Source organism: Physella acuta, unplaced genomic scaffold (genome assembly GCF_028476545.2).
Source record: "Physella acuta isolate Inbredline_101_S28 unplaced genomic scaffold, ASM2847654v3 ptg001903l, whole genome shotgun sequence".
Taxonomy (NCBI): Eukaryota; Metazoa; Mollusca; class Gastropoda; family Physidae; genus Physella; species Physella acuta.
Window position 1 is genome coordinate 152623 of NW_026733408.1, and position 24347 is coordinate 176969.

The 24347-nt window shown below is 38.6% G+C and overlaps 1 protein-coding gene and 1 long non-coding RNA gene across 3 annotated transcripts; both read left to right on the plus strand.

Moving 5' to 3' along the window:
- The first annotated feature begins 3194 nt into the window (after positions 1 to 3194).
- Positions 3195 to 4818, plus strand: LOC131931157 (uncharacterized). Its single transcript, XR_009384251.1, has 2 exons — positions 3195 to 3547; positions 4464 to 4818. It is a non-coding gene; the product is annotated as an uncharacterized LOC131931157 (long non-coding RNA).
- Positions 4819 to 6286: 1468 nt separating this feature from the next.
- On the plus strand, positions 6287 to 23350 carry LOC131931158 (uncharacterized). 2 transcript variants are annotated; one of them, XM_059287861.1, is made up of 10 exons: positions 6287 to 6410; positions 7487 to 7641; positions 8496 to 8539; positions 9619 to 9739; positions 10443 to 10611; positions 11718 to 11906; positions 12465 to 12706; positions 13302 to 13508; positions 20271 to 20460; positions 21003 to 23350. In XM_059287861.1, exons 2-10 carry the CDS (start codon positions 7584 to 7586, stop codon positions 21133 to 21135), a joined length of 1353 nt encoding a protein of 450 aa, XP_059143844.1. In that variant the 5' UTR covers positions 6287 to 6410; positions 7487 to 7583; the 3' UTR covers positions 21136 to 23350. The 2 variants fall into 2 exon arrangements, with proteins under 2 accessions (XP_059143844.1, XP_059143845.1); XM_059287862.1 differs by lacking the exon at positions 7487 to 7641 and having other exon boundaries at positions 6320 to 6410.
- The last annotated feature ends 997 nt before the right edge of the window (positions 23351 to 24347 follow it).

A 24347-nucleotide genomic window follows, 5' to 3' on the forward strand; every position in this document is an offset into this window, starting at 1 on the left:
AAATATGGAACCAAAACTTACATAAAAAAAAACTAGATCTCTAGATCTAGACAAAACAAAACAATTTATATACAACAAAACACCCAATTTCGGACTACGTCCTAGAAAAGGAAAAACAATGACACATTAATTAACATTAAAAAAGTTATATACAAAGTATTAAACACAGGCTGGCTGGATTACATCTCCACAGCCTGCAGGTAGTTCACACAGAACACACTCCAAAAATTACCTGGAATATTACCAGGACACTGAGCTCAAACTACTAGCTCAACACAGTTACCAGCCTAACAAAAGGCTCACGTAATGTAAAATCTATTAATGTCATGTTCACATCCCTAGTGACTTAGAATGAACCAAACACTCTCATGGGGATCAACAGAGATCACCACAGGAAGTGTAAGTCCACTATAATGGCATTAAAATAGTATAAACATCTTACAAGTAACATAACCAAACCCGACAGCCAGGGATGAACCGTAACTGTGAGTCAGGCAACAATAACTCCACTACTTAACCCAACAGCCAGGAGTAAACCCTAACTGCGGGTCAAGTCTAAAATAACTTTATCCCTGGCCTAACACCAGCCCAAGGGATACAACCAATAAAATATGTGTACCACTTAACCCAACAGCCAGGAGTAAACCCTAACTGCGGGTCAAGTCTAAAATAACTTTATCCCTGGCTTAACACCAGCCCAAGGGATACAACCAATAAAATATGTGTACCACTTAATCCAACAGCCAGGAGTAAACCATAACTGTGGGCCAAGTATAAATAAGCAGTATCCCTGGCTTAACACAAGCCCAAGGGATACAACAAAGTAACAAAATAACATGCCCTCTCGCCATACCTTTGACGTCGCCGCAGGTGGCTTGATCAGATGGGCCAATGTGGTCAGGTCTTGGAGGATGTTCATACCCAGCAGGCAAGGTGAAGCTGAGCCACCTACTGGATCTTTTATGACAAGGAACCCCTTGTCACATAGTTTTTCCTTGTTGACTTCCAGGTCAGTAATAAAGTAGCCGTTGTATGGGATGGCCAAACCATTTGCTGCTCTCATGGATAGGTGGGAGGATAATGTTCTTGAGGCTACAGTTAAAAAATGTTTCAGTGACCGTGCTAACTTGTGAACCACTGTCTATAACAGCGGTCACCGGTACACCTTCTAGATAAATAGTCAGGGTGGGACAGAGTCCAACCAGCTTGTGTATGGTGGAGCCTCGGCCCGGCCCCCCAGCAGTGGGACTCCGATCTACTGAGGGCCCCCGTTTTTTGCTAGTCGGCAATAACGGGCTAAGTGTCCTTGTTGATGACAGTTGTAGCAAATTCTCGTTTCCGCCTCTGGACGTCAGCGGTCAGCTGAATGATCTAGTATTTCATTGAACCCTAAATCTCTTTTGTTTTAAATGCTGTTGATTCTTATTTATCATTCAGAATTATTTTCAGTTATCGATGACTGAGTCGGTCTCTATTTCTTATATCCTGTGTAGTGTTCATAATAATGGAATAAATGGCACTTTTTAAATTTCAGCGACTTTAAGAAGAGGCAGTATCGCCAAGAAAACGAGAAAAAAAAATCGCCAAGAAATACAACTATACATTTACAAATACGCTTTTACCATTGTGATTGAAATCACACAGCTGTAAAACTGAAACAGCATATATAAAACAAACAACCTAGCCAGAAAACTTTTAAATCTTTAATTTTTTACAATTATTTTTTTTTAAACAGTAGCCTTAATTAATAGTTACATAATCTCTCATGTGCGTCGTAATTTCGTACGTTCTTTATTTCTTTACGCCACTTTCATATGTACCCAGTTACTCTGATACGTATATTACACACTTCCTACGATTGTTCTTTTCCTCAAATTTAGGGATTAACTTTGAGTATTTCATTGCATCTAAGTTCTGACTAATAGTATTTCCCAATACTTAGGAGCTGTTCTTTTTTTGTTTCTGTTTTTCCTTCAATATTTTTTCGATCTGTTTTTTTTTTTTTTTTTTTGCTGTAATACTTTTTAAGTTTTTTACTTCAATACTTATGTTTTTCCTTCAATTCTTTTTCTGTCTGTTTTCCTTCAATTCCAGTTCTTTTTCTATCCTCATACTTCCTGGATATCCGGGGTTCAATCTTCATTTGCATAACATGCAAAGTTACCAGGGGAAGCGACTCTCCTAGTTAACACAGTGTTTACATTTTAATCGATCATCGTCACATTAACTAATGTAATATTAGCGATCAGTCTGAGCTACAATCATTCTTAGTAGTGTAACTGTTTGCACTGAAAGGCAGGCTCTGATCACCATACTTGTGTGTGTCGACTTTGTAAATGTGTTCTTCATTTCTAATTTCATCAACTAATTGACATTGATTCGCACCATTATTTGATTAACGTAATGACATTTTTAAAGCTACACAATTTTTTAGCAATAAAATATGTGACACGACGTAACGTAACGTATGGGATTTTTAGACACATACTTTTTGTGTGAGTTATACGTTTGCAATGTTAAACATTCACTATAAGGTGTCACAGTGTTGGTAATGCTCTCGCCCTCCCCACTCCTGGTTGGAATACTGATGTACAATAAAGCTAGAATTATTGGTCTCCATAAACATAGATTTAGATTAAGGCAGTTTACAATTGATTATGTTTAGCTGTTGTAGAATCTTAAGACATTATTGAAAATGTAGTATTTAAAAAATGTATTTTTGTGTTATTGATACTGCTAGGCTTATGACCATGTAGATACGAATGGGTTAATCGTGTGGTAGCATGTCAGACATACTAAACCATGCACTTCCTTGTCCAGAATGGCTTAAGTTTTGGGTTATCAGCTGTGAGAACACTAGCCTCAACATGTTCTTTCAACTAAAAACTAAGTGGGTGTTGTATGTTTTGTTTTGTGCAGAAATGGGATAGCAATTGTTATTTAATACTGGCTTTTCTCACTTTTTCTATTTATTTTTGTAAATCTGATATTATGTTTGATGATAAAACTCATGTAAATAAAATACAACTTTGCTGGTGATAAAACTCATGTAAATAAATTTGAAAATTTTCATGTTTTTGTTTGTGTTCTATTATTTGTGTGAAATGTCTGAAAAATGCTATCTGTGGTCAGTGGAAATGTTGAGTTTATACAAGGTGTACTGATTTTTATTACACGTGAGACACCAGAGTAAGGCTGCGGTTACACTATACGTCGGCAGTCCGAATTTCTGTTTCTGACAACACGGCCGAACAACTGGAAAGCAAACAAAAAGTATAACCCAGTTCTATTGGTTACACTAGATCCGAACTCATCGTCCGAGTCGTCAGACTACGTCAGGCGCCTGATGAGGAACTTAAAATTTTGTTTCTGTTCTGACGGAAAACACATTCTGATGAAAATTTATCTGGCAGGGATAAACAAAATATAAAATGGAGGACTTCAGTTTGAACAGAAAGTTGTAGTATTTGACACAGAGAAGCTGATTTTTACTTACTCAAGAGAGAAAATTAAAGGTCTGAAATAGCCGATTAACTCGGATGTACAAGTTAAGTAATTTATTTCACTTATTCACTTCATTGATTAATTTTTATCATTCATTCACATTTTTTTTTGGTTATCGACTCTCACTCAACTGAGGACTCAACTCACTTCACTTCAAGACTCAAGTGAAAGTGACTCAACTCGTAGATCTAGATCTAGATTATTTCTAGATCTAGACTAATCTAGACTCTAGATCTAGAGCTAGATCTAGATAACTAGATCTATACTAAATCTCTAGTCTCTAGTAGTAGACTCTCTACTCTTGGTTCTAAAATTGAATCTATCATTCTCGGCTAGGCCTATCTCAGGCTATCTGATAGTCTATCTTATAACTATCTAAATTCTAATATCTAGAATCTATGACATAGATCTATTTTTCTAGTATTCTATGATTCTTTTTAGATCTAGATCTCTATGTATATTATTATCTATAGGACTATTGGTAGATCTATAATAATATGTATGAAGTATAATAGTATAGGCCTAGGCCTATATTTAAATTTATTCTATTTCCATTGAATCTATTTTTAGGTTAATATTAGTTAATAATTAAATTTATATTAATAGGCCTAAATCTAATCTAAATTAAGAGTATAGATCTAGATTCCTGTACTGTAATGTTACTATATAATACTAGATCTATATAACTGTCTATAGGAATCAAGATCTAGGCTTAGGCCCAGACAATTATGATAGAAAAGTCTGGATCTAGGTCCTAGGAGTAGACTACTAGATGTAGTAGTAATTAATTAATGAGCTGGTTACTTAATTCACTACAGTCCTAACTATTTTTTATCCGCCCTTTTCTATCTAGAAACCTATTTCATTTATAGCCTGTAGGCATACATATAAATTATATGTATCCAACACATTAAAGTTACAATCAGTCTAAACTGATGTTTATATTTAATTCATTTCAGGTGCACAAGCAAAAACCAAGTGGAAAAACCTGCTTGATACATTTAGAAAGGAGCATATCAAGATTAGCAACAAAAGAGTAACTGGCAGTATAGCTCCAAACAAACCATGGACATATTATAATCAATTATCCTTTATGAATGATTGTTTCGCTTCCAAGCAAACGATAAGCAGCATACAGATACCTTCAACTTCAATTCAGTATCGAGTGAAACCATTGTTTAAAAGATATTTTATTTTTGATGACACTGATTCAAATTGTATTCAAGTTGTGGAAGAAGCAATTGCTAAAGATCCTGACCCAGGATTAATTAATTTTGTGTTATGCCTGAATAAAAAAATTAATTGAAAAGTGTATGTTGTTTACTGTTTTATTATTTTTAAGAGGTCTTCAAATGCAGGCCTAAACTGTAATGGAGAATTACCTATACCAGTTGTTAAAATAAGAATTCAATGAGGCCTGTGTCTTATGAGATGTATTTCTGTTAATCATGCTACTTAAACATGTTTTACAGATTTGCTTAATAAATTAAAACAATGAATTATGCTTTTTAAATGATCAAAAACCAATACCATTTTAGTTTGTAACAATCTAACATGTAACTGACATTGAGTTAGAAAATTAAGTCTAACCAGTAGGCCTAACTGGTGGAAATGGTGGAGGCCCTATGTTCTATAAGGAGCAAGTAGGACTAGGTCAAAGTTAGTCAAGTAGGCCTAACTCGTAGGAATCATTGATATTGATCAGGTGATTCGGCCAATGATTATATTATTATCTATGAATAATAGAAATAAAACAAACATAACAAAAAGAAGTTTATTTCAATTAAATATCAATGTTCCATAATACTTCAGATGGTGTCTTCAGTCTTCAAAGGCCTTGGCACATTGCTGCTGTTGGTAATGGTACATGCTTTTTAGTGAGGCATCTCTACATAATATCACATGTCTCATAGATAATTGTGGTGATAGATGAATGGACAGTTCGATATTAGTAGGCCAATACAGTTGTAGAGAGGGGCCTATCTGTAAATGAAATTATTTTAATTTAGCACTAAACGCAGGCCAGAACATAGAATCAAGACCTTATAGTTATAGATTAGATCTACTCCCCACTACTGAGGTATTGCAACCAAATTTATAGCTTAGATTTTACTTGTTTTAAATGTATAGATTATATAGAACATACAATTCTAATAATTAATGGTATTTAGAATAGGCCTTACTCAACTTACTCAGTTACTGTAACAAAATATCTTATTTAATAAGAATTAACTGTACAAAGACACTTGCCTCAATGTCAAAACCAAGCGTTTCTTTGGAGAAATACATTACCGATATGATTTTTTTCTTTCCTTTTCATTAAGCAAAATAATCTTGGAAGCATCATTGTTTTCTGCTAAAAAATGAATCTGCATTTGTTCGTCGATTTTTTGGTTTGAAACCAATGCCTGCCGGTGGTCAGACATACGTTCTGACGGGCTACAGTGTAACCGCTGGGGTGCACCCCTCTTCGGCAGATTGGACAACACCTGACGTCAGATGAAAAAATTCGGTCTGCCGACGGATAGTGTAACCGCAGCCTAAGGAGCTGACACGTCATTGTTGGGTAAAGGGCACCTCAACCCATTACGTCCTAAGCTTCTGTACCGGTACTGAGAAAGTACGGAGGTTGAATGGCCTTAAAGATGTCAGTGGATCGTCTGCTGAGATGGTTATCACATCGCAATGATTTGCCTGTTGTGTTACGTCATGTAATCTTGACGTGAAGTGCACTTGTCAGCGAATGGGGTCATGTGACCGCCCACCGGACGTCTTGTGTAGTGAGACACCACGTGACTGCGTGTTGTCGTTTGAACCAGGTCACACATGACTGCGTGTGTCAAACCGCCGTACCTCTGTGCACATAACTGTATGCTATCCGGTTGTGTGCACACGTTCGACTTCTGGTTTGTATATAATTTGCGTTTTAGTTCTATTTTTAAATAGCTTGTGCTATGTTTTTTTTATTTTTTAATACTCTAACTTAAGCTACAGATTATATCATATTTAGGTAAAATTAAAACTTACGTAATGCGCAAGGTACATTGAAGGTATATAAGTAATATAAACAACTAACCAATGAAGTAGATTATTGACATGTGACAAGGTGTACAGGTAAACGTACCGCACATTGTGGCTAACAACACAGGTGGGTCAAAGCTACCCCTTCTTTAATATGGGGGGGGGGGGAGATCACAGTTCGCCACTGTGGTATCACACACTAAAACTAAAATGTTACAAATAAATGTGGATGTATCGTCAGCCACTGAGTATACAGACCAAGTGTGAGATAACGATTAGATTTAATGAATTCGTCTCGCTAGGATGTAGTCCATATCAACAGGTACCTAAAATCGGCAAGCAGCTTGTAAAAAGGTAAAGTATGCCGGTGAAACCTTCACATGTAATAAAACAACAGAAAACACATTTAACTCACGGAAAAGGAAAATACTCAAGTCCCTAGTGACAAAAGTAAAACAAAAAGGAAAACTGCGATCGTTAAAGATCCAAAGGCAGGCATCCACCTAAACAATGTGGAGACAGCCTTGAGCCAATACGTGGAAGAAGGTGGTGTAACATATTAAAGCCCTCCCCCCCCCCCCCTATGGACCATTGAGTCACAGGGATGGGATGATGGTCTTAGGAACAGACTGCTCACATGTCTGAAAATGCAGCGTCAGTTCTGAGACAAATGCATTAGACATGATTGTATTTAATTCAATAAGTAATGATACACGACAGGCTGGATAGTTTATCCTGATACAATATTGAACAAGACACGTTGCACGGAATATATTTAGAAGTTGTCAAAGAATCAACGTTAAATTAAAAATCATTATGTTCTTGGCAGATTAAAGTGAATGGGCAGGAAGTGGGACGACTAAATTATGAATTGCTTAGCACACCCCGAAGTATTAATCAGACCTAGTATCCTACCCTCCTTTGACAGTGATGATAGTAGTCAATATTTGTCTCCCCTTAGGCCTACAGTTGACGAGACTTATGTCCCTTTCGAGAAGTGAAGCTTGTTTTAGACTTGTCTCCACCTGAAATGAAATGAGCAAGATTTGCCTCTTCTAATGAGTGACAACTCCCCATATTCGTGTGTGTGTGGCGAGCTCGTGATTAGTATGCGAGGTACGTGACATATGTGATACAGACAGCCTTTCCTGTTTATGAAGTCTAGTTTATGACGATTAATTTCTATCAGGTGCATTGTTCTGGCTTAATGTGGCCTCCAGTCACAGGTGCGAATAACGGTTTTATGGTAGAGTCAAATTACGTTAAATACACTACGTTGATTGTGACGAGAGTGGGCTTATTACCAGATGTTATTGCAATAAAAATGCGAGAGCTATCTCCACGTTTTAGTGAATGTTTTGGGAGTCAAGTAGAGACTTGTTATAATAAACTAAGTCTCTAGGTATTTGACTATTCTTTTTATTCATCACGTGATAAACGAAGGGGCTAAAGTACTTGTGATCCATATAAATTGTAATACGAAAAACGTCTGAGACACAAAGACCACTTGATACCAAGGAAGTTCACGCAACTTGATAATAGGGTCAGGGGTTGTCGATACTTGTTTTGTTTGTACATGTATAGAACTCGGTTAAAATACATTTTATTCTGTGTAAACATAACAGTTGAAATACACATTACATTGTGCAAATATAACAGTTAAAGCACATATAACATTTAAAAAAAATATAACAGTTAAATACACATTACATTCTGTAATATAACAGTTAAAATATAATTTCATTTTGTAAATTTAACAGTTTAAATACACAATACATTTTGTGAAGAACAATTGAAATACATACAAGAAATTGATAATAACTTAAAATAATCATAAAATTTATAAAGAAATCAGTTAAAAAACCTATTGCAATCTTTACACCGATACAAATAACTTTAATGTGTAATATTTTCCAAGGAAGGCCTAGTATCTGTCCAGATAACTTTGACCTTTTATTTTATCTTTTCAGAGATGACGAGTCTTGATGAAATCACTAGGCTTGTCAGCTCAGGGGTAATAACAAATACTATAGGCCTACATTAGTCTCCCTTTTCCCCTTCATAGTTTGGCTCTCTAGAACTTCCCTCTACCATTCTCACCATTGAAGTAAGTTTTTGTTTTCCTTTGTTAACGTGCGCACAAGTATAACGGTAGGCTTGTTTCGTTGGGTTTACGTCGGGTTTGTTCGAATTTCTTCTGTGTAATTGTGTGTTTTTTTCTTGCATTGTCCCAGGTTACAAAATTATATGATAGCCATGTCTCCAGTAGCGTACGCAGGGGGGGGGGGGGGGGGGAGCAGGGGGAGCTGCCGCTCCCCCTCTGACCATTTTCAGCAAAGTGGCGCCTTTTTGGAAACTTTTTAAACTCAAAGTTTTAAACAACGATATTTGTCAAAAAAATATTTTTGGTCGGCACATCTATGTAAATCACAAGATTTCTTTTCATGCAGCAATTAAAGCATTATTGTACTAGTCTAGTAGTGTCTACGTTTACAACACGTATTAACAGCTGCATCAGTCTGCCATTCTAAAAATAACTATTACGATGCATTGCAATGTTTAAAAAAACCTCTACGGGTAGTACCACTTGGCAAGAGGGGTGTTAAGTATAATGTATACGAATAATATATATACATATATATATATATATATATATATATATATATATATATATATATATACATATATATATATATATTATATATATATATATATATATATATATATATATATATATATATATATATATATATATATATATATATATATATATAATACACGTATATAGAACGTGTTAGAAATTCGGCGCCTTTTTTTGCTCTTTTCGCTCCCCTTACAACGAAAACCTGGATACGCCTCTGCATGTCTCCCTTTACGAAAGTATAGTTATGTTAGCAATACTAAGATCATGTTAGCGTTACCTCCCCGTGAAAAGTTGTCTCCCCTTCCAAGATCTAGAATGTAGATTAATTTATGGCATGTTTTTCAAGTTTTTAGTACTTGCTTCAAGAAAGAATTACCTCCCTTTAAAAGATGTTTTTTCCAGGATTGTCTCCCTGTATGATGTTTATGTACAGAACTGTATTCCCTCAGGACAGCGACTTGAAGGGGCACCACAAACATGGGCTGACCGTGCTGACCACGGCTGTCTTCGCTGTTGGCGAGATGGCAGGGTCAGGGGTGCTGGCGCTGCCCTCAGCCTTGAAGGGCACAGGTAAGGTCAAGGTCACAGCTCCGAACTCAAACCACTATTATGGTTGTCCTCTGAGCCCACCCAGCTGTAATAAGGACCATCTATCGGTTAGATTATGGAAAAAAGAATAGGAAATTGTTTTTTTTTTTAGTTTTTTGTTATCACCAACGGGCCGCTACACAATTCGCCAACATTTTCTTATTGATCATTCAGCCCCCATAAAAAAATTAGCTCTCTAACTTTACTCTGATGTTTATCCCATGCAGAATTTTTTCCAGGCATATCTTCGGGAACGGGGGAGGCTCTTCCACCACCCCCCCCCCCAAGAAAGTTTAAACCCCTTTCCCCCCACCCTTCCCCCCCCCACCCGACGAATTGGAATTTATATAGAAAATATACACATTAACCGGTGTCCGCCTCCCCCCCCCCCCCTTAAAAAAATTGCGTCCGCCTTCGTCCCACCCCCCCCCCCCCCCCACAAAAATATTAAGTGCCCCACCCCCGGAGAAAAAAGTTTGAAAGAAACACTGATCCCATGTACACGGATGATTAGGGCAGAAATACATTTTATTTTCATCGAAGTTTATACACAATATTAATACAAAGAGGGAAGGATTTTTTTTTCGTTCACACATTTCGAGTAGTGATTTTGAATAGTTTTACACTATTATACAAAAGAGTGTGTAACCACTGTGTATAAACAAAGTTTCATCTTTTCCCCCAGGCTACATCGGCATCCTGCTGAACGTGCTGTGTGCCCTTGTGTCGGCCTATACCGGCATGCTGCTGGGTAAGTGCTGGCTGATGGTGATGAACAGGTACGAGGAATATCAGGAGGAGACACGATACCCGTACCCGGCTATAGGACAGGTGACTTTTGGGAAACCTGGCAGGTATGACTAATATTAACATAACAGGGTTATGTTTCTTGTTTTGTTTCGTTGCTTCTGTTGTTGTCTCCCTTCAACTTGTGACTGTGGATGGCGATGTCTTAGTTCCGTGAATTCAATCAACAGTTTGTGGGCAATGGTTCTACTCACATGGATTTATTGATGACAAAAAAAATGGTAGTCCTTTTCACCGCCTAAACGCTTACTGTCCCCTCCACCAATGATATAGGAAAATGTTATAAGTTGTATAGAAACTAAATACCTAAGTGAGTATCCCCCCGCCCATCGGAAATATTTAAGCCTACCCCCTTGAATCTTTAAAGTGCTCCCTTTCCCGTAGAAATATGTCAGAAAAAAAACACTGCACTTTAAGTTTATGAGTACGTCATTTTCGGAGTGGTCGGGCAGATTGGAATGGTTGCTTACCCGAAAGTCCTGAGTTCGAACCTTCGGGCAGATTAGGCTCCACCTAGCAGAGATTACTCCAAAATAAAAAAGGGTAGGATTACCAACTCTGGTTTCCTTTTTTCGGCAATCCCTTCGATAGGTCTATTAGACTATGGAGCTATATGCTATATATACATCGTCTTGTCTGCTACGCCATCCTCGCACTGCACTATATTTATCACAACACACAATTCAAATAGCAAGTAGGCCTACTCTCTAACTCATATCGTACATCGTAAATACAAGCTATCCATACAATATCCTGAATCAACTCACAACTGTCTCTGTCCTAATTTACCATTAGTCAGATCAGGTATACTGCCATCATTACATACACATCTCTGCGTCACAATCATCTAGTTAGTTCAGTGGTGTGTTTGTGTACTTTCCATGAGACGATTTATATTTTAAAGTCAGAAACATCAGCAAAACGTTCTTCTTAAATACGTTGTTATATGCAGATAACTTTATTGTGTGAGGGCAAATTTATTAACGCCTAGCTAATCCATAAAATGTTGTACTTATTTTGAAGTTAAATAATACACTTTCTATGTATTTAATTTCTCCTCAAATTAAAAAAAAAAAAAATTAAAATATTTGAGTAATGTACCCAATGCCATTTCCTCTATTCAACATAAATTGAAACAAACGTGTCTTCTCAGGCTGATCGTGTCGTGCGCCATCAACTTCACCCTGTTTGGTGTGTCCGTGGTGTTCCTGCTTCTGTCCTCCCAGAACATCCAGTCCCTGGTCAAGGACGCCGGCAGAGACATCTCCTTCTGCTACTGGCTCATCATCGTGGCTGGGGCGCTGCTGCCCCTCACCTGGCTGGGGACGCCCAAAGATTTTTGGTGTGTAACTCTCTATCTGGTGGGGCACCCAAAGATTTTTGGTGGGTAACAACCTGGGGTACTGTTGCCTTCTCATGGGATACCCTGGGAGACTGTTGAACAGGATCGATTACTTTTTCTGGGTGCATGAAATACGGGGTCATGCTTTTTGGGAACTTTCTCGATTTTTAACCCCTCCCCGTCGAACTGAGGTCTTAGGATAATATCTGAAGTATTTCTTCCCTCCGTGTACTGAAGTATTAAGACAATATCTAAAATATTTCTTCTCTCCCTGTACTGAAGTGTTAAGACGTTATCTGAGCTATTTTTCCCCCTCCCTTTACTGAAATATTAAGACAATATCTACACTATTTCTTTTCTCCCTGTACTGAAATGTTTACAATAAGACATCTGAAGTTTTTCTTCCCTCCTAGTACTCAACTATTAAGACGTTATCTAAAATATTTCTTCCCTCCCAGTACTGAACTATTAAGACGTTATCTGAGCATGTTTCCCCCACCCTGTACTGAAATATTAAGACAATATCTACAATATCCCCCCCCCCACACCCTACCCCAGGCCTATAGCAGTGGGTGCCGTGGTAGCCACCAGCATCGCCTGCTGTGTTGTACTGGCCAACATCATCATGGACGGCCATGACGGTCCCCCAGCATTCTACCCCAACATCGAGTTCAAGGGATTTTTCTTCGCGTTCGGCACCATCTGTTTCGCCTTTGGTGGCCATCCAGCCTTCCCAACGTTCCAGGCGGACATGAAGAATCCAGAGAAGTTTGGGCGAGCCATCTTCATCTCGTATTTGAGTGAGTACAAATAAAATCTACTTTTAAAAGATTTAATAATATTTTTTTTAAAAAGTCTTAGTTTTATTCAGTAGAGATGTATGGATGCTTCAGAATGTTTTCGGAAACTATCTTAAAGCGAGCGATCTTATGCCCCTTATTTTATAGACAAGATACATTTTAAAACGCTCAGTATTAACGTTTCTTTTACTATATCTGAATTTAAGTCTAGCCATAGAACTTAATTACTAATTGAGTATAATGAAAATAAGGCTATAACAGCAGCGGAGTTGGCAGTGGGAGTTACAGGAAAGTGAAGTAAGACATACCCCCATATATATATATATATATATATATATATATATATATATATATATATATATATATATATATATATATATATATATATATATATATATATATATATATAGGGGTGTGTGTGTTTGGGTGGGGGGGGGATTTTAATCCCCCACCCCATAACATAATTTGCTTACACCTGTATTACTGTTCCCATTTTATTAAACAAACTAGCATCAAAAAGTGTTCCCTTATAGTATATCTTCTTTATTTAACTCTGCCACATAATGTGGAATAAACAATGCCGTTTTTATTACAGTCGTGTTACTGATGTATCTGCCCGTTGCCGTAAGCGGCTACGTGGTCTACGGTATAAACACGCAGGACAATGTCCTGCAGAGCGTCTCCCAGGGTCCTATGCTGTACGTCGTCGAGATCCTCATCACCCTTCACCTCATCTGCAGCTTCATCATCGTCATCAACCCCGTGTGTCAGGAGTGTGAGGAGCTGCTCAATATACCCACCGGTACGGTATTCCTGTACACACACACACACACACAAGCACACACGTACACACAAACACACACACACACACACACACACACATATATATATATATATATATATATATATATATATATTGTTACGCACCCCCTTCTCTAATCCTTTCGAACTAGTCAGGGGATCGTAAACAAGAAGAAGAAAATAAAAATAAATAAAAGCCAACTTCAGTAATCTCTATTTATTCGCCACAAAATACAACATCTAACATTAACCCGCCACCACATGGAACACAATAGGAAAAATACACAACTATCTACAACAACTAAAGTACTTAGTACGACTACCCTACTTGTCCCTAACCGTCTAGCCTAGCCTAAGTCTAAAACATGTCGTGGCTTTCCACTAGCTCACAGAGACGACCCCATGTCTGTCTCCCCTAAGCCTAGCTATCCGAGACGAGTACGTCCGTCTTCGTGTGTCTGTCCCGAGAGTCTGTCGAGAGTGTCCCCCTAGTCTCCGGTCTACCCTCCTAAAGTACTCAAGTCGTCCCAGACTAGTGTGGGAACCTTGTTAATCGAGCCTGACCCCCAGGTCAGGTCAGGTCAGGACATGACCGTCCATCTCGGCCCTGTGCGAACTGGAAGGTTTTCCCAGCCGTAAAACACGGACCGTCACTAGCCTAGATCAAGCATCAACGGTCAGCCCGTGGTGTCACCAGGTAATTTATGGGCTGTTGGCCACGTTAATAGCCGAGTCCCCCAAGACACCAGGTATGCATTGCCCACAGCGTGGTACCCAATCCGGTGTGGCCGTCACGGCCCAAATGTTCTCACGGCCAGCACTGGTCAGCCTCTGACCACCGCCAGGTTGATGGATGAGCGTGAGATCGCTACCCCAACATATGGGTCAGCCCAGGTTAAACACCAGGTGGTCGTAACACCCCCACCCTTCAAGAAATTAATTCGCCACCACATGGTGAATTAATTGAACCTCTCTTACTAGACAACCATACCAATCTCACAATTCCTCAAAAGTCCCAGAATAAACCTAAATGGGACTAAATCCATTTAACATAATCATTACTAAAAAGATAAGAAACGTGAATGATTTAGTCACAATAGCAAGTTTGACTAAATACCCCAAACACAATGTCATCAAACATAGACATCAAAGTAAATAAAACAGCAAATCTGCAACACATGTGTCACTGTCGCAAATAATGCTAAGATTGAAAACCAACAGTCTTCGTTTTACTGATAGTTACGTCATCAGTCAACAAAACTTGTCAATACAATTAAAAACTGTCACGAATTCAACAGCATGTAAAACATTAATAACAATTTTTTTTTTCAAACAAGACATGTAAAAGGTACATTCTTTAAGCCTAAAAACAGTTCATTTTGATTAGAACACTTGCATCCTGGGAAAACATGAAACAGTCAATATAGGAAACAGTTCTATAACAGGCTTGAAACTCAAAGGTACACATTGTCCTTATGTTTCCGTCTTGCGGGTCATCATGAGTTCGTAAATATAAATCTTTAGCCGAACTTTATAACGTCGCAGCACAATTTTAGTGACGGAGATATTATCCGCCCACAACAAATACACCGAGCCGCACAAAGAGAGGTCGATTTCACGCCCCGTCTCTGTGAAAGTGAGGTGATATGCGCTCACATGTACACATTCTCGGTTGACGGGAGAAGTGTGACCCGCTGAGGTCACATTACCGATCTTCCCCGGGTCGGTCAAAGAACAATAAATCAGCTCCGAGATAAGGGGAGGGAAGCCTGAGTTAGGCTCAACTCCAAAACAAGAGGTAATGACTTGGCTCGTCGCCGACGCGGACAAAAGATTCACCGTCTCCTCGATCTCTGGATGTAAAACACCATCCACGTGACCTCCAGGTGAGGTCATGGCCTCCAGGTTGCTGGACTTGGTCGGGGAGAAATCAAATACTGCTGGGATCATGGGAGGACAGCCCGTGTTAGGCTCACCTCCAAGACAATGGGTAACAATTTCGTCTGTTACCGAGGCTGGCAAAAGATTCGTTGACTCGTCTATCTCTGGATGTAGAACACCATCCACGTGACCTCCAGGTGAGGTCATGACGCCTTCAAGACCACAAGTAGTAAGGTCTTGATCAGATACAGTTACTGGTTCAGGTTCAGACGAGGACAGCCTGTTCTCATGGGTATTCACTCTCTCGGTGGTTACCGTGATTTCAGCGGGGGTTGTAACCACTGGTTCTGATATTGACTGCCCCTTTTCATGACTGGTCAACATCAGAGTGGTTGCCGTTATATCATCGGTGGTTGTATCCACTGGGTCAGATATTGACAGCCCCTTTTCATGACTGGCCAATAACAGAGTGGTCGCCGTGATTTTATCTAAACCAATAATTTGCTGACTGCCTTCAGTACTTGTCGGCAGACAACTTTCGACTCGTAAGCTATCAGCACGTTTTGACGTTTGTGCTGATTCTGCTAGGTTAGAGTCGACTTCAGGGACTGAGCCAAAGCTAGTGGCAGCCTTAGTCTGAGACTGACAAAACTCACTACCTACTCTATCAGACAACAAACTATCTTCATCTCTATACCGATCCTCGGAAACTACTACACTAGCCTGAGAGAAAACAGAGACAGATTCTGGAAAGTCAAACAACCCACTAAGATGCGCCTCCTCCCATAGCCTAAGTAAATCCCGTTCCCTCCTGATCTCTAATAGTTTAACTTCATGCCCGAACAGTTTCTCTAAACTTTTAATGTTAATTTCCTTCCAAGATTCTGACATGAATATATCCCTCCTGATCTCTAACAACTTATCCTCTTTTTCTCTCGCGATCTCTAACAACTTAACTTGAAACTTTCTCTCAATTTCTTCAACCCTAATACGCCCGATCTCATAATATTCTATAGAGTCTAGACACTCCTCCTCTAATCTACCTGTATTTACCAACTCAACACAAATATGATCTCGTAGAACTCTATCTCTATCCGAGACATCAACCTCTAGTCCTAGCTGCTCAACTAGACACAACAACTCTAAGCGACAAAACCTGTCTAAAACTTCTAGAGTTGGACACTCAATAAAACTCATTACGTCCATGATTCACACTTACGGAACTTATCCAGCTAAATGGTGGCGGTTAACTACTAAAAAATGTGGCTCACAACAAAAACTTTAACTTAAACATTAAAAGTACGGCTATCACCTTTGACACTTTAAATAGGTAGACACCAGCTATACTGGGCCAACCAAACTAAGATATCCAGCTACACTGGATCACAAACGATTTACTCACGTATACTGGGAATTGACCCTCCAGCTATACTGAGCAAACCAAATAAAAATTACGAATTTATTCACGTACCTGGGAATGACCCTCCAGCTGTACTGAATAAACCCGAACACTCCAGTTCCACTGGACCACACAAAAATATTCGAGTATACTGGGCATTAATCCCTCCAGCTATACTGAATCAACAAAAAAAATTCCAGCTCTACTGGACCAACATAAAAATCAAGCAAAATAAACTCAGTGTCAATACAAAGGTGATAAGCTCGCTACTTACTCAATGTTTGGAAAACTCTCCTGATTCCGTGAACAACTTTACTCTCACTACTCATAAAACTTAAAACTAAAACACAAGCTCGTGAGCCCCCAACTGAAAATGGCATCAAAAGAAACTATTCAACTCGTTGTCTGTCCTATCCCGGACTCTAGCCGCCAATTGTTACGCACCCCCTTCTCTAATCCTTTCGAACTAGTCAGGGGATCGTAAACAAGAAGAAGAAAATAAAAATAAATAAAAGCCAACTTCAGTAATCTCTATTTATTCGCCACAAAATACAACATCTAACATTAACCCGCCACCACATGGAACACAATAGGAAAAATACACAACTATCTACAACAACTAAAGTACTTAGTACGACTACCCTACTTGTCCCTAACCGTCTAGCCTAGCCTAAGTCTAAAACATGTCGTGGCTTTCCACTAGCTCACAGAGACGACCCCATGTCTGTCTCCCCTAAGCCTAGCTATCCGAGACGAGTACGTCCGTCTTCGTGTGTCTGTCCCGAGAGTCTGTCGAGAGTGTCCCCCTAGTCTCCGGTCTACCCTCCTAAAGTACTCAAGTCGTCCCAGACTAGTGTGGGAACCTTGTTAATCGAGCCTGACCCCCAGGTCAGGTCAGGTCAGGACATGACCGTCCATCTCGGCCCTGTGCGAACTGGAAGGTTTTCCCAGCCGTAAAACACGGACCGTCACTAGCCTAGATCAAGCATCAACGGTCAGCCCGTGGTGTCACCAGGTAATTTATGGGCTGTTGGCCACGTTAATAGCCGAGTCCCCCAAGACACCAGGTATGCATTGCCCACAGCGTGGTACCCAATCCGGTGTGGCCGTCACGGCCCAAAGGTTCTCACGGCCAGCACTGGTCAGCCTCTGACCACCGCCAGGTTGATGGATGAGCGTGAGATCGCTACCCCAACATATGGGTCAGCCCAGGTTAAACACCAGGTGGTCGTAACAATATATATATATATATATATATATATATATATATATATATATATATATATATATATATATATATATATATATATATATATATATATATTACTAAACATTACGTATGAAGGAAATAGTATATTGGTTGGAATAAGTTCCTTTTTTGTTTTTGGCTTAATTCTAGAAGATGTTTGGTATTCAAATACTGTCCAAAATCGAAATGCGAAAGTTTAATGACAATAATCAACGAATTAATATTCTTCTGCGGCAAAGTAAATACTTTAATTTCTAGTTAATAGATCAGAGTTTCTTCGCCCCCCCCCCCCCCCCGAACAAAATGAAATTTATATAATTTATATAGAAAATATATACTTTCAACGGTGTCCTCCCCCCGAAGAAAGTCTACCGCCCCCCCCCCCCCCCCCCGGAGAAAAAAGTCTGGAAGAAACACTGTTATAGATGACATTGGACTTTGTAACTCATCACTAGTAGTTGTGTCATTGTAAACGCTATTTTATCTGCAGCCTATACGTAACTTACTTGACCATTGTCCATCCTGAGTCAGTGCTGCCACTGCTTATCCCCTTAAAGAGCCAAACTCTTGGCACCTCCTGGCACCTCCTCTCACCTACCCCCTTATGTGACCTGAGTTGTGAACAGATATAATCATACTAAGACTAAAAGACGGATAGAAGAGTAAACAAGTAACAGTAGTTTATTGTTTAGTCAACGATGAAACTTTTCGATCGAGGCGGCGATGACCTAGTAATATAAGTGTGTACATTTACCAAATCACAGTTAATATTTATTTAATAGAGGTCGACTAGAATCCACACTCGTTTTAAAACATGAACATTTTTTTGTTCGCCTCAGACACGTAATTTACAGCGTCAGTTTGCCTTGCATGTTCGCTTTAGTATTACAGTTTTCATCATCGACTTGCGAGGACTGATACAGATTTACGATAGTAATACTTGTTGCTTACTTGTAGCCTACCTTTATTCTTTAAAGATGGTTTACTCATACATCGATCTAACACAAAACTTATAATTACAATTTTTATTTAAAAAAACCTGAAGATGCTAATGTGTAATTAAATGATGATTCACTGGATTTTTTTCCATGGGCTGAGGGGGGTTTGGGCTTTAAAGTAGAGCTGAAATAAATTTGGGATTACAGAAAATTAAAATGATACAAATTTTAAGCAGCCGGAAAAAGTTATGTTGATTACAATGAGGCACATCAAATCTCACATTCTTCCCTTTCAAACATCTATATCTATAGCAGCCATCCCACATTTTTAAAAAAAAATTATTTATTTATTTTAAACATTAAAAATAGTAATAATAATTTATTTGGTAGCTTTACACAGCTTCAAAGACATGAACATCAATTTTATAGTTAGTAAGAACTAGACTTAAGTAAGGTGTGCAACTGTTTCTTTTGACTGCTTAGTTTACTCTGCTCCATCCTCAGCTGCGAAGTCAAAAGTTGACATTGTAGCTACCCATGGCCAGAAACACCAACGACCGTGGGAAAAGGGTCTCTGTAATACGCATACTATCATTTCAAAATTTTCCATGACACAAAATTGACCTCTGGCGATGAGCGTACGCTGCCCTTGATTTATCCGACAGCCCGGTTGGTTGGGGGGGGGGGGGGGGGGGAGTGAAAGGGATTAAAAATTTGATTTTATTTATTTATGTATTTATTTTCCGATTTAAAATGTGAATGATACTTTTGGTTAGTCAGCCTATTTTACTAATTAATGAAAAGCAACATTCAAAACTAAATATATTAAATAATTACAATATTTATTACTGGTTTTATACATTTCAATTAAAATAAATTGATAATTCTGCTATCCAGTATTTTAATAATTAAACACATAGTTGTTTGCAAATTTAAATATTCGTGTTTCAGAAGATAAAAGCAATGCCCTGCTTATCATTTTCATTACTACTGATTTTCTTTTTCTTTTAACTATTTGGGACAACATTTTTACTGGTTGTCTCCCTTAGATCGTTTAAGGTTTTAAATGGGAAGCTACTAATACAATTTAATACCTTAATGTACTTAAGTTAATATTTTAATTTTGTTTAACGTAAGATAATTACATTTTTCAACATTGAAACGCTGTAAAAACGCGCATTAATGAAAAGTGAAACAGCGTGTTTTAAATTGCAATCCGAATTCATGTTTTTGAAGAAATAATACTCCGTGTTTAAATCATGAATTATCTTAATCTCTTAACTACTCTTCTCTAAGGTTTCGGCTACAAGCGAGTTATATTTAGAACCTTGATGATGGGGGTCACCCTGTTCGTGGCCGAGTCAGTGCCTCACTTCGGCGCCATCTTGTCTCTGGTCGGTGGCTCGACTACCACGCTGCTGGCCTACGTGCTCCCACCTGTCTTCTACCTGAAGCTCTGCTCCATGGAGGGAAGCTGGGACAAAGTGTGAGTACATCGCCTCAAACCTAATTAGGATAATTACCGCGAGATAATTAACTTGGTGTCGAATCAGTTAGTGAGAATTAATTCACGGAGTTAGTTATGGCTTATGAAAGAACCAACTAGAAGGATATATTTGTTTGTACAGTTTCTCTAATGGAAAAAATAACTCTCGTATTAATAACTGTGTTGTGTTGTAATTTATGTTCGTATATGTAGTCACCTCTTATAGTATTATTCGCGAATGCTATTCATTATTCTTAAATTGGCTACTACATACTACATAGGTGTATGTGTCTTCATTATACTGCTTTGACATATATATATATATATATATATATATATATATATATATATATATATATATATATATATATAAATTTATATATATATATATATATATATATATATATATATATATATATATATATATATATATATATATATATATATATATATATATATATATATACATCGCACTGTATCGGTGCGTGTATATTTATCATACCGTGATACTGTATGTTTACCAGTGTATGTTGATGTTCCAGAGAGGCCCCTCTCCACGAGAAGGTCGCCTGTTTTGAGATCATCGCCATAGGAACCATAGCAGGCGTGGCCTCCACCTACTCGGCCGTGGCATCTCTGGCATCAAGCAGCTTCTCTCAACCCTGTTACCTGTAGTGTCGTCTCAACGGTGTTACCTGTAGTGTCGTCTCAACCATGTTACCTATAGTGTCGTCTCAACCGTGTTACCTGTAGTGTCGTCTCAACCATGTTACCTATAGTGTCGTCTCAACCATGTTACCTGTAGTGTCGTCTCAACACTGTTACCTGTAGTGTCGTCTCAACCATGTTACCTGTAGTGTCGTCTCAACCATGTTACCTATAGTGTCGTCTCAACCCTGTTACCTGTAGTGTCATCTCAACCATGTTACCTGTAGTGTCCTCTCAACACTGTTACCTGTAGTGTCGTCTCAACCATGTTACCTGTAGTGTCGTCTCAACCATGTTACCTATAGTGTCGTCTCAACCCTGTTACCTGTAGTGTCGCCTCAACCCTGTTACCTGTAGTGTCATCTCAACCATGTTACCTGTAGTGTCGTCTCAACCATGTTACCTGTAGTGTCGCCTCAACCCTGTTACCTGTAGTGTCATCTCAACCATGTTACCTGTAGTGTCGCCTCAACCATGTTACCTGTAGTGTCGCCTCAACCCTGTTACCTGTAGTGTCATCTCAACCATGTTACCTGTAGTGTCGTCTCAACCATGTTACCTGTAGTGTCGTCCCAACCCTGTTACCTGTAGTGTCGTCTCAACCGTGTTACCTGTAGTGTCGTGTCAACCCTGTTACCTGTAGTGTTGCTGGCACAGAACACCTGTTCGGGTCCGGAATAAAAGCCGACACGATCAAATAGCCGACACAGATAAAAAGCCGACACGGTCAAATAGCCAACACCTGGAAAAAGCCCAATAGGAAAACGGGCCGACACGTACCAAAAGCCGACACGACAAAAGACCGACATCAAAATGGCCGATTGGACAGAAGGCCGGCAGACTATAAAGCATTTCAAATGTCGGCCTTTTGCCCTTCTCCCCACCTGTTATACAGTAGTAACTATCTTGTTTCACGTTTCACCGGACGTCCTCGCGTACCTCTAATGGTACCCCCTCACTCATTTGCTGCATGCATTCATTGTTTTATAAACTGTAGCTGTAACAGGGGTGCCACTTTTCCGGGATATCCCGGATTTCCGGATTGGAGAATCATATTTTTTTCCCTTTCCGGATTCGCAAGATTTGAGTTTGAAAATTTCCGGGTTTGCAGTTTAAAAAAAAAAATTTAGATCGTTTTAAGCTTGAAAATTTTGGCATTGTAAAAATCGTTTTTATCGTCAACACTCCCGCTAATGACCTTTTCCGAAAAAAATGAATAGTAAATGACGTCAGCAACAATCTCACGCGTGCGCCAAGGACCAAATACAAATGGGCTGTATCAGATGGGTGAGGCTGTAGACGGAACTTTTTGATGTCAGTCGTGGTGTGGTTGTCTGGCTATTTATGACTATATGGGTTGGGGGTAAAACTCGCATTATTTACGTGATGTCATCAATGGGATATCGCTAGGCTGTGTAATAAAAACAACTAAATCCTACAATTACTAGATCTAGCTCACTAGCATCGCCGATCGTCTTTTAAAAAAAAAACAACCGAAAGATTTTGCTCCGATCAAAACATTTTTTTTTGTTTTTTTTGTATTTGGTATTACCAAAAGAAAAGAAAAAAAAAACTATTTGAAGGACTATTTTATGTATGAAATAGAACTGTGCTGTTTTCACTCAACTTTACCCTCACTTTTTAACCACCTCTTACCCGCTTCTTCAAGGTCGCTCTGACCGTAAGACCTACGTCACGAGACCACGCAAACACAGTCTGAGTCGTGTCTCTCGGTCAAGGCAGTTCTACAAGTACAAGCGCTGTTTAATTTTAACGTGGTTATTTTTTTAATAAGGGACTTCTTCTAGATTCAAGAAAAAAAACTAGAACTGCATCGTTTTATATCATTAAACAAAATATGTAGGCCTGCTATAATTTAGTTACACAATCTAGCAGGGTCTACATCTAATTTTTTTTTACTTTGGTAAAACGTCATTGAAATGTTTAAAAAACCTTGAAGTACCGCGTCTGAGAAAATAGCCGCTATCACTGCCCCCTCCCAACCGCTTGTAAAAAAAAAATCAGCTTTTCACTTAGTCGGGCGGCTACATCTCTGACATGAGTATTACTAGCGTAGTTACTTCTAAAATTATTTTTAAAATTAACTTAATTTTGTTATTCCGCGACATGAACTTAAAACTTCCACGATATTTCACGATCATGTATATCAAAGGTGGGGGCATTGGGGTCGTTCATAAATGATGTAACACTCGTAGGGGGAAGGGGGTTCGTAATTTTGTCATGAGGGGGAGGGGTTCAGATGGTGTGACATCACACTTTTGCATTAACCAAAAGATATGTTAGAAAACGAATTTTAGCCGTTATTTCGCGTTTTAGAATATTGTTTCAATAAAGTGTAATAGGAATTGAGAATTGATTAAAATACTCTTATGTTGACAGAGGTCAAGCAAGATTTTTGGAAAAATATCGTATTTTAAGAAATATTCGACTGCAATTTTTAGGGGGGGGTGTAGGCTGAGGTGTGACGTCATTTTAGAGGGCGGGGTCTGGCTTTTTGTGACGATATGTGACCGAGGGGAGGTGGGAGGTAAAAATCGTCAATAAAGCGTGACATCATTTATGGATGACCCCATTGGTGTTGATTGGGAAAACAGGGTTTAAGGTTTTTGTTGTGGCTGCTAATAATTAAAGCCTTGAATAGCTACAGTAAGTCAACCCTGTATTTTAATACAGTGACAATCTTATTAAGGGTCTGCATATAGTGGGCTTATTATTCAATAACAAGACATAGAGGTTAGCAAAATATTTGTTACTTAACAGTTGGCTGACTACACACTTTAACTCAAGCTAGGAAGTTCTAAAAAATTAAATAGTTGTTATAAAAGCTGGCTGGGGGGGGGGGGGGGAGGGAAGTTCAATAGCACATTATGGGGTAGGCCTAGAGATGGGACTAACATTGTAAACTAATTTTATTGTAAGCACAATCCTTTAAAGATTAATTTTTATTTGAAGCTTGTTACTAAGAAAATAAATCCATTTTAAAGGAATGTAAATTGAACATAATATGAATCAAATGTCTCAGAAAATAATGAAATAATAGTCCATTTTATTTTGAAATTCCGCGCGGAATTAAGTTTCAGGGTTTCAAAAATTTCAAATTTTAGTTTCAGGATTGGTAAAATTTTGGGATTCATTTTCAGGATTCACTTAAAAAATGA

Bases quoted from the DNA above. Each gene is read 5' to 3' on its own strand.
- LOC131931158 (XM_059287861.1), top strand. From the start codon at position 7,584: ATGAGTGACAACTCCCCATATTCGTGTGTGTGTGGCGAGCTCGTGATT. The intron at 7,642-8,495 runs GTACGTGACATA...TTATCTTTTCAG, and splicing joins GCTCGTGATTAGTATGCGAG to AGATGACGAGTCTTGATGAA. The intron at 13,509-20,270 runs GTACGGTATTCC...CTCTTCTCTAAG, and splicing joins GCTGCTCAATATACCCACCG to GTTTCGGCTACAAGCGAGTT.